The sequence below is a fragment of the Halichoerus grypus genome, chromosome 13 (assembly GCF_964656455.1).
Source record: "Halichoerus grypus chromosome 13, mHalGry1.hap1.1, whole genome shotgun sequence".
NCBI lineage: Eukaryota > Metazoa > Chordata > Mammalia > Carnivora > Phocidae > Halichoerus > Halichoerus grypus.
In genome coordinates this window covers 86,071,018-86,087,281 of record NC_135724.1, presented here as the reverse complement: position 1 = coordinate 86,087,281, position 16,264 = coordinate 86,071,018, and the positions used below count along the sequence as shown (strand labels likewise).

Below are 16,264 nucleotides of genomic sequence, written 5' to 3'. Positions count from 1 at the left end.
CGCTCTCTCTGTCAATTAAATAAATAAATAAAATCTTAAAAAAAAATAAGTAAAACCAGTCAGGAAATTCATTAGCAAACTGATTCTAAACTTTGTATGCAAATGTAAATGACCTAAAATAGCCAAGATAAAAGATCTTGAAAAAAAGGAGCAAAGGAGGAGGATTTACATTACCAGATTTCAAACCTATCTTAATGCTACAGGTATTAAGATAGTGTGGTATTGGCTTAAGATAGACAAAAAGAACAGTAGAACAAAGAGTCCAGAAATAGATTCCTACTGGATGATCACTGGATTTATGACAAAGGTTCAAGTGCAATTTGTTTTTATTTATTTATTTATTTATTTATTTATTTATTTATTTTAAATCACAGATTATGAGACCTCACCATCCAGAAGTTAGGATTCCATGGGTGTGGTTGGGTCACAGGAATCTACCTTTTTTTTTTTTTTTTTTAAGATTTATTGATTTATTGATTTATTTGACAGAGAGACAGGAGAGAGGGAACACAAGCAAGGGGAAGTGGGAGAGGGAGAAGCAGGCTCCCTGCTGAGCAAGGAGCCTGATGAGGAGCTCAATCCCAGGACCCTGGGATCAGGGCCTGAGCCAAAGGCAGATGCTTAACTGCCTGAGCCACCCAGGCGCCCGTGGATATAGTTTCAAGAATATGTCTGTGTTGTTAGTTTTCCTTTAATTGATAATTTAAGCCAGAGGGTTCTCTAACTTCATTGAGCACAAGAATCACTCACAAACCTCTGAAATGAATATTTTGGGACCCCACCACAGAAATTTGTACCCAGTAGGTGGAAAGTGGGTCTGGGCATTTTTACAAGCATTTTCCCTGCCCCAAAGGATGCTAATCCTGCCAGCCCTCAAACCACCCTCTGAAAAATATGATTTAAGCACTAATGTTTTTCACTCTAGGAAATGGGAAGTACTTTACTAAGCAGCATGGGGGGGAAAGACCTGAGAGCTTAAAAGCAGACCACAATGCAAGTGATCCTAAGATGTCTCCTCCTCTCAAAACCAGAATGGCACTGTGCAAAAGTCTGAGGGATGAGGAAGTCATCAGGCAAAGGGAACAGCAGCTCCTGAGAATTCTGCCTAGTAACCAGGCCCTCTGGGAAATTTCCCAGCATGCTCTGAGAACTCAGGTCCCATCTCCATTCTCCTTATGAATATGTATGAGTCCCCCCAATGTCAGCTGAGTTTCCTAGCCCCTTGCTTCAGAACTGACAAAATAATGTAAACATTTTGGAACCTGGCATCTTGATTAGGAAACTGGTTTCTAGCAGGGGCAGGGGCTTCACAAGTTATGTCTCCAGCAATAGATGAATATACTTGTGACTGTGTGCAAAGTGGCAAGCAAAAAGTATGTGTAAAGCCCTCCCTGAAAGTCCTATCTCCATCAACAGGGTAAATGTGTATGATGAGTGCCCTTCCTGTGGCAGACACTGTTCGTTGCCTCCCTAATAGTTACCTACACCCCACCCTTACTGCCTAGCAGAGGTCCTATTTCCTCTTTCCAGCTTGTCAATTGTTTAAGCCCCTCTTGGTAATCATCAGGTGGCCAGCTTATGACATCCCCTGGGGTCACTGAGAAATATAGGAAGATAGAACCCCAAAACTTGTAGGTGGAAAAAAAAATGAGACAAACTGTAAGTACTTGAGAATCACCAACTTACAAGAACTGGAAATATTTATGTGCACGTAGGGGGCTGGAACTTTTAATAAGCAAAAGTTAAATAAATACATATCATACAACTCAGCCCAGCAATTCCATTCTTGCCTGTATACCTAATAGAAATGAATGTCATGGGGGCGCCTGGGTGGCTCAGTTGTTAAGCATCTGCCTTCCGCCCAGGTCATGATCCCAGGGTCCTGGGATCCAGTCCAGCATTGGGCTCTCTGCTCAGTGGGAAGCCAGCTTCTCCCTCTCCCACTCCTCCTGCTTGTGTTCCCTCTCTCGCTGTGTCTCTCTCTGTCAAATAAATAAATAAAATCTTTAAAAAAAAAGAAATGAATGTCATGGGACGCCTGGGTGGCTCGCTTAAGCCTTTAAGCATCCATCTTCGGCTCAGGTCATGATCCCAGGGTCCTGGGATGGAGCCCGCACCGGGCTCCCTGCTCCTGGGGAGCCTGCATCTCCCTCTCCTCCCTGCTCGTGCTCTCTGGCACTCTCTCTCTCTCTCTCAAATAAATAAGTAAAATCTTCAAATAAAATAAAATATATCCTATAGATTGTGATGATTGCACAATTTTGTGAATAAGCTAAAAACCCACAAAACACTTTTTAAAAAAGATTTTATTTTTATTTGTCAGATTTATTTGTCAGAGAGAGCATAAGCAGGGGGAGCGGCAGGCAGAGGGAGAAGCAGGCTCCCCGCTGAACAAGGAGTCTGATGCGGGACTCCATCCCAGGACCCTGGGATCATGACCTGAGCCAAAGGCAGACGCTTAACCGACTGAGGCATCCCCACAAAACACTTTAAATGGGTGAATTGTATGATATGTGAATTGTATCCCAATAAAGATGTTATAAAACATTCATTGAACAATATACTTAAGGTTTATGCACTTTATGGTGTTGTCATTATAACCCAATACACATTAAAACAAAACAATAGGGGCACCTGGGTGGCTCAGTTGGTTAGGCGACTGCCTTTGGCTCAGGTCATGATCCTGGAGTCCCAGGATCGAGTCCCACATCGGGCTCCCTGCTCAGCAGGGAGTCTGCTTCTCCCTCTGACCCTCCCCCTCTCGTGTGCGCTCTCTCTCTCTCTCATTCTCGATCTCTCAAATAAATAAATAAATAAAATCTTAAAAAAAAACCAACAACAATATTCCTTTCCTCCAGAGGTACTTGAGAAGATTGGCAGGGAGGGAGAAGGTGTTGGGGATGGGGGTTTGCTGAGATGCCAGGGAACCAGGGACTCACTCCCAGCCTAGTTGTCCCTTGTGACATCCAAAACAGTGACTGGAAGGTCAAGCACAGAGGGGTGGGGCCAGTGACATAAAAGACGGAGGGAGCTGGCAAAGGGCAGAGGGTGGGGCAAAGGCTGGGATGCCCCAGAGAGAAATGGAATTCAATTCAATGAAAACGAATTTTGTTTTGGCCCAAACTAACTTTTAATGTTTACGATGAAGCAGCCCATAAAGAAAACCATCAAGACTCCACACCAGAGATAATCATCAGAAACACCTTGATGTAATTTCGCAAGTATGAATTAATTGCCTTCTCTGTGTCAGAGTCTGTGCTGGGTGGGCACCGGGCCAGGAATCTGTGACTCGAGGCAGCTGCTGAGAAGCAAACATGGGAGGGAAAGAGGTTGGCGGCTGGAGACACAAGGAAAAGCGGCACTCAGGGAAAATCCCTTGATGGGCCAGGGGCTGTGGCTGACAGAGCGGACTGTGGGGAGTTGAGGGGTCCTGGGACTGGCGCTGCAGGGAATGTTGGGGAGGAGGTCCCTCCTGGCTTCTCAGATTAGGTAAGTGACAGCTTTGGCCAAAAGAGAGGGATTCCCCTCCCCCATCCTGGCTGGGACCAGAGTTTGGCAGAGCAGAGAAGGATAAGGCAACACCTATCCCCAGGGCTTTATCAAAATTCCACTGTAGCTGGAGAAACAGCGCTTAAGGGGAACTGCATCTAATCCTCTTTTCCAGATTGTCTCCCAGTAAAACATGAAGCAGGTCTTCCTCAGGTCTCATCTAAATCCTTTCTGGGGCCACTGTAATCACCACACCCCACCTACCTCTTTGGGTCAGAAATAAAATGTCAGTAAACTTTTTTTTTTTTTTCCTGCTGCTGAATATAGGCCAGTAAAAATAAGACACCCCAGGGAATTAAGGCAAGCTTGAGCTTGTCATTATTCCTACTTTATCCTACCCTCGATGATGTTGTAAAATCTGTATTCAGAACTTCTGGATCTCCTATGCAAGAGAAAAAAGTTGTTCCCAGGAGACAGGACCACTGTTCTTCTGTTTATTTATTGAAAATGTATTTATACCAAGTTGGCAAGTAGGTGGAACAACTGGAATGCTCATATAGTGCTGGTGGGAAGGTTAAATGGTACAATCACTTCGGAAAACTCCTTTTGGCAGTTTCTTGTAAAATTAAAACATAGACTTACCATGTGATCCAGCAGTTCCACTCCTAAGTATTTATCCAAGAGAAATGAAAGCATGTCCTCCCAACAGACTTGTACAGAATGTTCACAGCAGCTTCATCCATATTAGCTAAAAACTGGAATCAACTCTACTGTCCATCACACAAATTGTGGTATATCCATATGATGGAATGCTACTAGGCAATAAAAGGAAATCACTTGTTGATGTGATCAACAGTGTGGATGAACCTCAAAAACCTTAGGCTGAGGGATGCCTGGGTGGCTCAGCTGGTTGAACATCTGCCTTTGGCTCCAGTCATGATCCCGGGGTCCTGGGATTGAGCCCCGCATTGGGCTTCCTGCTCAGCGGGGAGCCTGCTTCTCCCTCTGCCTGCTGCTTCCCCTGCTTGTGTGCTCTCTCTCTCTCTGACAAATAAATAAATAAAATCTTAAAAAAAACAAAAAACAAAAAACCTGACATAGAAACGGACATGACTATATGGTTCCATTTATATGAAACTCCTCTCTGAAGTGAAAGTGTATGGGAAGCTGCCAGGGGTTGGGGGAGGAATGGGGATTGACAGAAGAGTGATGGAAATAACGTATATCTTGATAGCAGTCATAGTTCCATAGGTCAAAACACCCTGTGCACTTAATATGGGTGCTTTTATTGTTTGTAAATTAAGGTGCAATAAAATTGAAAAGATAGGGTAAATAAGAAAAAAAAGATGCCATGGATCCTTCAACCAATAAGGCATAAAAAACAGCAAGTCTGAAAATCTGGCTTATAACTCTCCTAAATACATTGTGTGCAAGTCAGGAGTGGAGGAAGAAATATAGATTCTTTTTTGGTTTTTTCCTGCTTACAAAAATAACCTACTTGCAAAATTATTTAATGGTAAGATGTCAAAAACTTTGTAAGCCCAACCTTTTGGAGGCCACCACTGGGAATGGATAATTTCTCCAGTTTATTTCTAAAACTTATTCTTTTTTTTTTTAAGATTTTATTTATTTATTTATTTATTTGAGAGAGAGAGAAACAGCATGAGAGGGGAGAGGGTCAGAGGGAGAAGCAGGCTCCCTGCTGAGCTGGGAGCCCAATGTAGGACTCGATCCCAGGACGGTGAGATCATGACCTGAGCCGAAGGCAGTCGCTTAACCAACTGAGCCACCCAGGCACCCTCTAAAGCTTATTCTAACATATTACTAGATAGTTTAATATTATTAATATTATTTGTTAATATTGTATTTACAAATACAAAATCCTACTGATGTATTTTTTTTTTAAGAGAAAGAGCAAGCCTGAGTGTGTGGGGGAGGGGCAGAGGGAGAGGTAGAGAATCCCAAGCAGGCTCCACACCCAGTGTGAGCCCTATGGGGGCGGGGGGCTCAATGATCATGATCTGAGCCAAAATCAAGAGTTGGTCACTAAACTGATTGAGCCACCCAGGCACCCCTGATGTATTTGGTTTTTAACTTTCTTTTCATAAAACAATGTGGTTTGCATATCTTTCCATGCTCAGTTTTTTTTTACTTTTTTAAGACTTATTTTTTTTTTAGAGATTTATTTATTTATTTGTCAGAGAGAGAGAGAGCACACAAGCAGGGGGAGTGGCAGGCAGAGGGAGAAGCAGGGAGCCGACATGGGACTCAATCCTAGGACCCTGGGATCATGACCTGAACTGAAGGCAGACACTTAACCAACTGAGCCACCCACGCATCCCAAAAGGTTTGAGAAAGAAAGAGAGAGAAGGGAGAGGAGGGGTAGAGGGAGAGGGAGACAGAGAATCCTCAGTCTCCCTGCTGAGCACAGATCCTGAAGTAGGGCTCCATGTGGGGCTCGATCCCAGGTCCCTGAGATCATGACTTGAGCCAAAATCAAAGAGTTGGCTGCTTAACCGACTGGACATCCAGGCACCCCTTGATTCTTTTTACTTTTTGTATGGTTCCATTGAAGTACAATTTATTTAACTGGTCTCCTTTTGAGGGACCATTTGTCACTATTTTTCCTTCCTGGAAATAGTAATGGATATCCCTGTAATTACATAGCCTGAGTATTTCTATATATAAGTTTGCTTCCTAGAAGTTTCTTGGTCAAGTTGCTTGGTCAAAAGGAGTAATAGTTTTAAGGAGGAGAAAAATCACTCCCCTTCTGTTACTGTGGCTGCAGGGTATATGGGAGGGAGAAGGAGATATATTCTCAGGGATTCAGGTTCTTATAATGCTTTTTTTTTTTTTTTTGACAAGTTTATTCATTACAAAACACAAGACCCAACTCTGGCTGATTTAGTGAAAATGGATTTTTGTTGAAAGAATTCTGTTTAGTTCACAGGATTGCTGGAAAGTGTTATAAATTGAATGACATTTTGTGGGTCAGTCAGAATCACCACTGTAACACTTTTTTTTTTAAAGATTTTATTTATTTGTCAGAGAGAGAGAGACAAGGGGGAGTGGCAGGCAGAGGTGGAAGGAGGGAGCCGACACGGGACTTGATCCCAGGACCCTGGGATCATAACCTGAGGCTAAGGCCGACCGACGCTCAACCGACTGAGCCACCCAGGCATCGCTGTAATACTGTTTCTATGGGAAAATCTGTTTCAAAGTTCAGAAGAAACCTATTTACAAATAGCCTAAATTCACTGCAAGCAGAGACTGCCCTTAATTAATTGTTGTGTCTCAAAGACTCTGTGAACACCTGCTGTCGGTTAAGTGGTCTTTAACTGGGCTTCTCTACTAAAGCATGTGTTCTGTTTCACCCCCAGGTCTGCACCTGACTACACAGGTTTAAGGGCACAGTTCTTGGGATATGGTGAGAGAATAAGAAATAAATATCTGGTCTTTGTCCTGGTTCCTGGCCCAAGAGTTTTTAAAGTCCTTGGAAATTCCCTAAGAAAAGTGTCTTTAGTTGTTCGTTATACGCTACTTTCAACCATACCTGAGTTTATGCTCGTGAGGTGACTCTTGGTGAGCCCCTGGGTAGCTTCAGGATGGGGGCTGGTTGCTAGAAGAACTAACGTTGTGAATATAGAGTTGGAAATGTCAACCCCGCTCCACTCTTCCACCCCTGCCTCTGGGGAAGGGAGAAGGGCTGAAGGTTGAGTTAATCACCAATGGCCAATGATTTAATCCGTCATGCCTGTGTAATGGAACCTCCATGAAAACCCTCAACTATGGAGTTTGGAGAGCTTCTGGGTTCGTAAATGCATCCATGTGCCAGGAGGATGACACACCCAGCTCCACTAGGACAGAAGCTCCTATGCTCGGGACCCACCAGCCCTTGCCCCGCATGCGTCTTCATCTGGCTGTTATCTATATCCTTTTTTTTTTTTTTAAGATTTCATTTATTTATTTGACAGAGACACAGCGAGAGAGGGAACACAAGCAGGGGGCATGGGAGAGGGAGAAGCAGGCTTCCCGCTGAGCAGGGAGCCCGATGCGGGGCTCGATCCCAGGACCCTGGGATCGTGACCTGAGCCGAAGGCAGACGCTCAACCGACCTAGCCACCCAGGCGCCCTGGCAGATATATTCTTTATGGTGCCATAGCATGTATCACATTCATTGCCATTAGGCCTGTCTCTGTGGTAAGTTCTGGGAAGGCAGAAACTCATCCTGTTGTTTGCCACTGAAGCTGTAGATTCTTATTTGGGGCCTGTCACATAGGGAACATTCTATACATTTGCTGAGCAAATCAATGAGGCTGGCACTGAAGTAGCTGTAGATTTCAGGTGTTGTTTATGCTGTATTCAAAAATAACACTTTGTAGCCAAAATGTCTATCAGTAGAGAACTAGCTGAATAAATCATGGTCTGTCCATACAATGGAGTTACTATCAAAAAAGAATGAAGCTCCTCTAGATAGATGTGCTAATAGTGGATAGATCTCCAAGACAGATTATGTAGTATTACCAACAAAAGTTAAAGTGCAGAACAATTTTGAGTGGTATGTTATCTTTAACATACAGTATAAAGTGTTTAAATCTTAAGTGTACAGCTTAGTGGCTATTTACCCATACATCTGTATTTACCACTTTGCAGATTGAGATCTAGAACATTTCAAGGACTTGGAAATCTTTCCCAGATTCCCCTGCAGTCCATACTCTCCCGATGGAACCATTATTCTGACTTCTCTCACTTGAGATTAATTTTGCCTGTTTTTGAACTTTATATCTTTGGAATCACACAGAATATACTGGCTATTTAAATATCTTAGCCTGGGAGCGCCTGGGTGGCTCAGATGGTTGAGCGTCTGCCTTCAGCTCAGGTCGTGGTCCCGGGGTCCTGGGATCGAGTCCCACCTCAGGCTCCTGACTCAGTGGGGAGCTTCTCCCTCTCCCTCTGCCTCTCCCCCTGCTCATGCACTTCTCTCTCTGTCTCAAATGAATAAATAAAATCTTAAAAAAATATATTTTAGCCTGTTACAAATAATGCTTTGTAACCTGCTTTTCCTGCTTAGCACTATAGCATGAACATTTTGCAATTAAAATCTGCAATAAAAATCATGATTTTAAAATGCTGCATTGTAGATAATGTATTCTTGGTTATATTTAAATGTTTATTCTAGGGGCGTCTGGGTGGCTCAGGCAGTTAAACATCTGCGTTGGGCTCAGGTCATGATCCTAGAGTCCTGGGATGGGGCCCCAAGTCAGGCTTTCTGCTCAGTGGGGAGTCTGCCTCTCCCTCTGCCTCTCTGTCTCTCAAATAAATACACAAATAAATAAAAATGGCTTATTCTCTATTTTTTTTTAATTCATGAGGAGTTCAGAGAGTCCATACAGGTAGCAGCGGAGAAAATGGGAGTCAAGCCTGCGACCCAGGTGCTCAATCTTCCACTGCAAAAAGCAAAGTGTTCAAATATGGCTAGAGCCTTGCAGAGGTCTTGCGCGAGGGCATTATCATAGCAACAAGAATGACTAATAAGTATTAATGGCTCATGACAAGAGAACAAATGCTATTAATTATCTTAATATATTAGGCGTATTAGTAATGTTTGTTTGTGTATTATTCATGCAAATGTTATTAGTCTGTGTCAGGGGCAGCCGCTTGGCCCTGAGAAGCAGGCTCACAGCTCAGACCTCTGTTGCACATTCCAGATGTGCAGGGGCTGGGACTTTTCAGGGATTCACTCCCGGGTGGAGCTGTGAGGAGCCAATCAGCACGCAGAAGGCGGGGCCCCGGGAGCGACAGCAGTGCCACCCAATGGGCTGACAGCTAGGGCCGCCCCTGGCCAATGGGCGCGCTCCTCCGTGACGGTCGGAAGTGGTGAGGCGGCTCTGGGGGCCGTTGTTCAGTGCGGGGGCTGACTGGGGAGGCTCTGTGTCCGCGGCTAGCGGGTCAGCTGCAAGTCCTTGCTGTCGTCCCGGGTGAGTGTAGCGGCGGCCCGAGCCTTGGGAGCCTCACTGCCTTGGGAGCCTCACTGCGGCCTCCGGTTCGGGAGGAGGCCGACATCTCTAGGGCCTGGTGTGTGGGCAACGGGGCTGTGGGCCCCGGGGGTCGCGGCCGTAAGGAGAAAGACGGCCACGCCGCGGCGTCTCCTCAGGCCAGTGGAGGAGGCCGCGCTTTCTCCTCAGGGAACCCGAGCCTCGACAGCCCCCGGCGGCACCGCCCCTTCGCGGCCTTGGCCCGGGCGTCGGGAAAGTGGGCGTCGTCCGGAGCGCCGCTGTGGGCACCGCGCCCCGGGCAGAGCCAGCCGCGAGCCCCCGGCTTTCGGGGGGGCGGGGGGGAAGCGGAGGGGGCGCGGCGGTGTCGCGCTGGCTTAGTGCGGGCTCTAGGCCAGGGACCGGGGTTCGAGTCCCCACTCCGACCAACTGTGCGGCGGCTGTCTCCCCACAATGGGATAATGGCTTTCACCTCCCAGGGTTGCGGCCTGGAGGAGAGGGTCCCTGTAAAGCGCTTAGCAGTCAGACGCACGGTAAATGTTAACCGCTGCTATTTGCGAAGCTGCTGCCCTCTCCGCCCCCCACCCCCGAACTCCCTGGGGGGAGGGGGCGGTTGGAAACCGACTCCTGAGCCTGGACCCGAGGGGGCAGCTCCGCCCGAAATCCCTGAGAGGGGCTCCTTCTCAGGTTGAAGACTTGCGCTCTACGGGAGCACTTCCCGTGCATTCGCTCATTTACTCCGTGCAGCGGCCCTTTGAAGTGTTGTCAGTTGTCTGTCTGAAGAATTTGAGGCCCAGAAAGGTTAAATCCCGTATCCACTGCGTGGCGGAACCAGAGCTCGACCCTCAGAGGGGCCCGCTCCCAGCCCTGCGTGCCACCACCAGACCCCTTGCAGCCAGAGGGGCACTTCCCTCCTCCGACGCTCTGGTCTGGTTTAGTTTCTAGAGCACACCTAGAAACAGACAGCCCTGAGAAAAGTCTCCAGGCTTCCCCGTTTTGGGAACGTGATTTATTTTTATAGATAGATGCTTCCTATCCTTAGTTTACGTTTCTTACGGGAGCGGTTATCTTGAGTCATGTAACTCCCTCATTTAAAACCCTTCTGTGGTTTACTGTTGAGCTTGGACTATAATCCGATATCCCTTCTGCTCTACATGATAAGGCCTTCTTGATTCATTACCGTTTTTCCTTATGCTCTTCCAGATCTACCTTTACTTTCTCTTTCATTGCCTTTTAGGCCCTCTGCCTGATGGGTTTTTCCCCCACTCCCATCCTCTCTTACTTCCTCTTCGCACTTCAGGTCTTCCTTTAAATGTCATCTTGTCAGAACGTTCTCTCATCACCTTTATCTAAAGTAGATTCCCTTCATCTCCATTTGTCTTTGTACTTTTCCAGCAAAATACAATAAGGTATCCTTTAATTTGCTTATTTTTCTTTGTCACTAAGTTGATCTATTAGACACTTTATTTCTTTAGTTTGTGAAGTAGTCTGAGTGCCAGTGTGGCACACAGGGTCCCAATTAACATGTTGAATGAATATATGCTTTGAAAAGTGAGTTCACTCGGAAATGTCAAAACCATCAAAGAGCCCCTTTGGGGCAGTGTTTAAGACCATTTTTGTGTCATGGAAAAGAATAAAGTAAATAGTGGTAACAAAATTGCCAGCACTTTGCTCTCTGCATTGACATCTTGTTTAAAAAGAAGGAAAAACTGTACAGTGCAGAAACCTGGCAGACACTCTCAGCTAAGGATCAAAGTTAACATCATCTGTAATAATAAAACTGTTGACATCATGTGCTTTCTGATATAATGCACTGAGACTAGCACAACATCAGTTCTGTGGTATTCTTGCCAAAAAACATATTAATCATGAGAAAACATTGAACAGACTCAAACTAAAGGACATTTTACACTTAACATGATTTTGAAAGATGAAGAAAAACTGAAGACGTATTCTAAATCAAAGAAGGTTAAGGAGAAATAACTATATGTGATGTGTGACCCTGGATTAGATCTTGAGCCAGAAAAAGGGAATTAGTGGGATGATTCATGAATGTGATTTATAGATTAGTTTTTAACATATTAGTATTAGTTTCCTGCATTTGATAATTTTACTGTGGTTATGATGTATTGGGTGAGGGGTACACAGGAGTTTTTCGTGGTGCTTTTGCTTGTCAAATTATTTTAAAATGAAAATTAAAAAATAAGGTAAGATCAAAGTGTATTGGGTATTAAATAAAATAATGTACTGGTTTTGGTAACATTTCCTGTGTACTTGTTTTTTGTTTTTGTGTTTTGCATGTCATCCTAAAAGCAGAAATGAAATTGAAAGTGTACACTTTCTCCTTTGTAGTTTTCAGGAAGAACTAAAGATGGCTGAATTTCTAGATGACCAGGACACTCAACTGTGTGACAATTGGTAAGAAATTAAATCTAAGAAATGTTGGAATGAGAACAAACTAGTTTCTGTAAAAGGTTGGTTTATTTATTGGCAGGTTAAAATTGGAACCATATAACGTGGAAATATATGGGACTAAAGCCTTTTTAACAGTTTTATATAACATTGCCTGTTTTAGTAATGTGATAAGATGGTAGGTTCAGGTAGCATAGAGAAATGAGTAGAGTGATGTGATGGAGCTGGGAGTCTGGAGCTCTGGTACCTGCCTTTAGTTAATGACTTGTCAAGTCACCCCACTGACTGTTTTGGAGCCTCACTTTTCTGATATATAAATAAGCAGATTTATTTTTTGTATTTCTGAGAAATATACATTTTTATTTTTTTAAATTTATTTTCTGTTTCTCTTTTTTTTTTTTTTAAGTAGGCCCCACGCCCAGCGTGGGGCTTGAACTCACAACCCTGAGATCAAGAGTCTCCTGCTGTATGACTGAGCCTGCCAGGTGCCCCTCATCATACTTTTTTTTTTTTTTAAGATTTTACTTATTTATTTGACAGAGAGAGACACAGTGAGAGAGGGAATACAGGCGGGGGGAGTGGGGGAGGGAGAAGCAGGCTTCCCATCGAGCAGGGAGCCCGATGCGGGGCTCAATCCCAGGATCCTGGGATCATGACCTGAGCCGAAGGCAGACGCTTAATAACTGAGCCACCCAGGCGCCCCTCCTCGTCATACTTATTTTAAAAAAGATACAAAAAATATAATACAATGTTTGGATTAGATGCACCCTTTGGAAATGTTTACAAAGATTTCCCCGTGTGGCTACAGTGGCTGTCTTGGGGGTGATTGGGAGCAAGTTTAGTGAGGTTGGCTCTACATCTAGCAGTGACAGAGTAGTTCAACCAGATCCACTCAACTGTTTTTATAAAGGCTTTTGCTGAAGGAATGTTCCACTGCTTTAAAAGTAAATAAATTAAAAAAAAAAAAAAGTCTAGTTAAAGTCTTCCGGCAGTCCAGCTTAATCATTATCACTTCATGATTCCAGAACTGTTTGTGACGACTGGTGTCGTCTTGGATGTTAAGCTTTCTATTTTGGTGTGTTTAACCCACATGAGTGACAAGAAAGAGCAACTCTTTCTTGCTGAAATGAAACTTAGGATTCAGCTAATAATTTCCTGAGAGTTTGGTATTTTAGTGATATACAAGTGCTCTTAATGGAGAGCTAAAGAAAAAAGCAAAGCAGAACTGAGTGTGCTATGTTTAACTTACCAAATTGTGGTAGAAGGGAAGAGATGTAGAAGAAGGAAGAGACTTTAACTCAGATTGGTGGAAAATTTGAGCCAGATAACAATTTTTATTTTTTTACTGCCTTTTTCTTTTCACTCAGGCTTTCAGCAGAATTAGGATTTAATCAGAGCAACTGCTGGTTGCAATATTCTTTCCCTGACAGAATTAAGATTTCATTTCTGAGAGTGTCTTTTTTTTTTTTTTTTTTAAGTTTTTATTTATTTGAGAGAGAGAGGGAGAGCATGAGACGGGGGAGGGTCAGAGGGAGAAGCAGGCTCCCCACTGAGCAGGGAGCCTGATACGGGACTCGATCCCAGGACTCCAGGATCATGACCTGAGCCGAAGGCAGTCGCTCAACCGACTGAGCCACCCAGGTGCCCGTTTCTGAGGAGTGTCTTGCCTTATAGGGTTTTTTCTACTATGCCACTATCACTTTCTGCCAACTTAAAAATATTTTAGCTTTGTTTGTGTTTTGTATGTGCTATTACTGATACAAAATAATCAGCAATGCAAATAATCACAAGAAAACATTGTGATTGTGTAAAAAAACAGACATTGGCAATGTCAATTAAGATACTCTTATTTTATCAGTTCTCCAATTTGAAGGAATCTCAAGGCCAGGACAATGTATAAATAACTATGCTAAGGGAGTTAAAAAAAAAAAAAAGGGTAAGTTAATGGAAAGCTAATGAAAATAGGGTTATTCAAAGCCAAAGCAATTTATTTAAAGAGAAAAGATTAGCATGGAAAGGTGACTAAGCTAGCACAGACCTCCCATCTCAGTAACCCTGTTTAAATTCCAGGTTTAAAATTTTTGTTTTTAGAGCCATATTTCCATTGTTCTCCAAGAAAAGTTAAGGTAACTTTAAACGTGAGCTGCCGGGGTGCCAGGCTAGCTCAGTTGGTAGAGCATGCAGCTCTTGATCTTGGGGTCATGAGTTCAAGCCCCATGTTGGGCATAGCGTTTACTAAAAATAAAAATAAAATAATTTAAAAAGTGAAGGGGCACCTGGCTGGCTCAGTTGGTAGAGCATGCGACTCCTAACCTAAGGGTCGTGAGTTGAAGCCCCCTGTTGGGCATGAAGCCTATTTAAAAAAAATAATAAAATAAAACATAAGAAATTTGGGGTATCTGGCTGGCTCCGTCAGAGTGTCCAACTCTTGATCTCAGGGTCATGAGTTCAAGCCCCATTTTGGGCATGGAGCGTACTTAAAAAATCTTTTAAGTTAAGAAAAATGAGTTGCCATTAGATCCACTGGGCCAGTAAAAGGAGTAGTTTGTTGTTATTGAAGATGTTCTTGCATGTCATCTCTCTTCTCTGTGGGGAGAGTGTGGTTCTGGGGAATAGGACCTTCAATGTTAGAAGGTTTTGACTTACAGGGGTGCCTGGCTGGCTCAGTCGGAAGAGCACACGACTCTTGATCTGAGGGTCATGAGTTCAAGCCCCATGTTCATTGTAGAGATTACTAAAAACAATAAAAAAAACCCCAAAAACTTTGACTTTTATTTTTGCATGTATTAATGAATTGATTTCTGGCTTGTTGTGTATAGCATTTAGAAGGCTACTGGGAATTTTTCTGGAAGCCTTGGCTTGCCTTTCAGTCATTTCTATCTAAAATGAGATTTCATCTTTAACTTGCTAGTCCCTCCTTGGGGCTTTTGGCAGTTTTATCTAGATATGGAGTTGTGTTTTCATTTATCTCATTTAAAACATCTTGATTTCATCTGTATGATAGGAAGCAAGTATATTGGTATTTTGTCTGGTTGGAATGTTTGGTGGGACTATCTTGGCAGCTAAATTTAAAAAGAAAACCAGTAGACAACTGTTTCATGTGTGTAATTGTTGCAAATATCTTTTTCTTTCAAGGTTTCTTTCAGAGTTTCCCAAGAGGTGAAAATGTATCATAGTAAATACTCTGTGGTCTTACCTAACAGCTGCTTTTGATTCTTACTGCTTTGTGGTGCTTAATATTTTTTTGGTCTAATTCTAAAATTTTAGTGGCCTTGGGTGTATAGAATGTTCTATGTCAATAGGTTATCCTGACTAGCCCTGTAAAATAAAAACTATAGATATATTTTCTTGATTTTTGCCGTTAAAAGAAAATTATTGTAAAAATTATGAATCTCTGCTCCCTCAGCAGTAATTATTAGGTTTAATTTTTTGTGGCATTTGTGCATATATGATTCACGATCATGATACAGCTCTACTTTCATTTTGTTGGTATACATTTACTGTAGCCACTCCTTTTTTTTTTTTTTTAAAGATTTTATTTATTTATTTGAGAGAGAGAGAATGAGAGAGAGCACATGAGAGGGGTTAGGGTCAGAGGGAGAAGCAGACTCCCTGCCGAGCAGGGAGCCCGATGCAGGACTCATCCAGACACTCCAGGATCATGACCTGAGACGAAGGCAGCCGCTTAACCAACTGAGCCACCCAGGCACCCGCCACTCACTTCTTTAAACATTTTTAATGATTTTCTTTTTTACTGTTTTATGACACTAATGAAAATTTTTATAATTCCAAGAGTGAGATTACCTGGTTAAAGACTGTATTATGGTCCTAGAAACACATTTTCAGCCTATTTTTAAGCAGTGTACAATACCACTGGTAACGTATTAGAATACTAGTTTCACAACATCTTTAATAGAGGAATTTACTAATTTTGACTTTTGTTAATTTAATAGGTTTAGATCATAACTTTGATTTATAGCCCCTGTATATTTTAATATCCTTCATTAAAAAAAATAAAACAGAATTAATTTAAAACTAATTTTAGCTGGTTTCCTCAGAAAGCTTGGAATTTTGGAGAAGTTAAATCTTTCAAGATACCGATAGTTTCCCTCTTTATCCAGTTGATATTTCTTCCCATCTCATAGTTGATTGTTGTTCTGTGTCACCTTCCAGTTTTGCTGTAAGAGCTTCCTTGATAGTTTCACCATTGGGTGGGAATGAATTTGCATTTCTTTGGTGTCTTGGTCTTTCAGACTGGGAGTGTGACTTAGCTGGAGGCACATCAGTCATCCTACTTTGAAATGTTTCTTTTTTTTTTTAAGATTTTATTTATGTATTTGACAGAGAGAGACACAGCGAGAGAGGGGACA

General features: G+C 43.0%; 1 protein-coding gene across 2 annotated transcripts in view; it reads left to right on the top strand.

Annotated features, from left to right (window-relative positions):
* The first annotated feature begins 9,362 nt into the window (after window positions 1-9,362).
* The window catches only part of TRAFD1 (TRAF-type zinc finger domain containing 1), a 28,517-nt gene continuing 21,615 nt past the window's right edge, over window positions 9,363-16,264 (top strand). For both annotated transcript variants that reach the window (XM_036076632.2, XM_036076631.1), the window contains exons 1-2: window positions 9,363-9,467; window positions 11,835-11,900. In XM_036076632.2, the coding sequence (XP_035932525.1) occupies window positions 11,854-11,900 (47 nt within the window). In that variant the 5' untranslated portion in view covers window positions 9,363-9,467; window positions 11,835-11,853. The remainder of the gene's footprint in view (window positions 9,468-11,834; window positions 11,901-16,264) is intronic.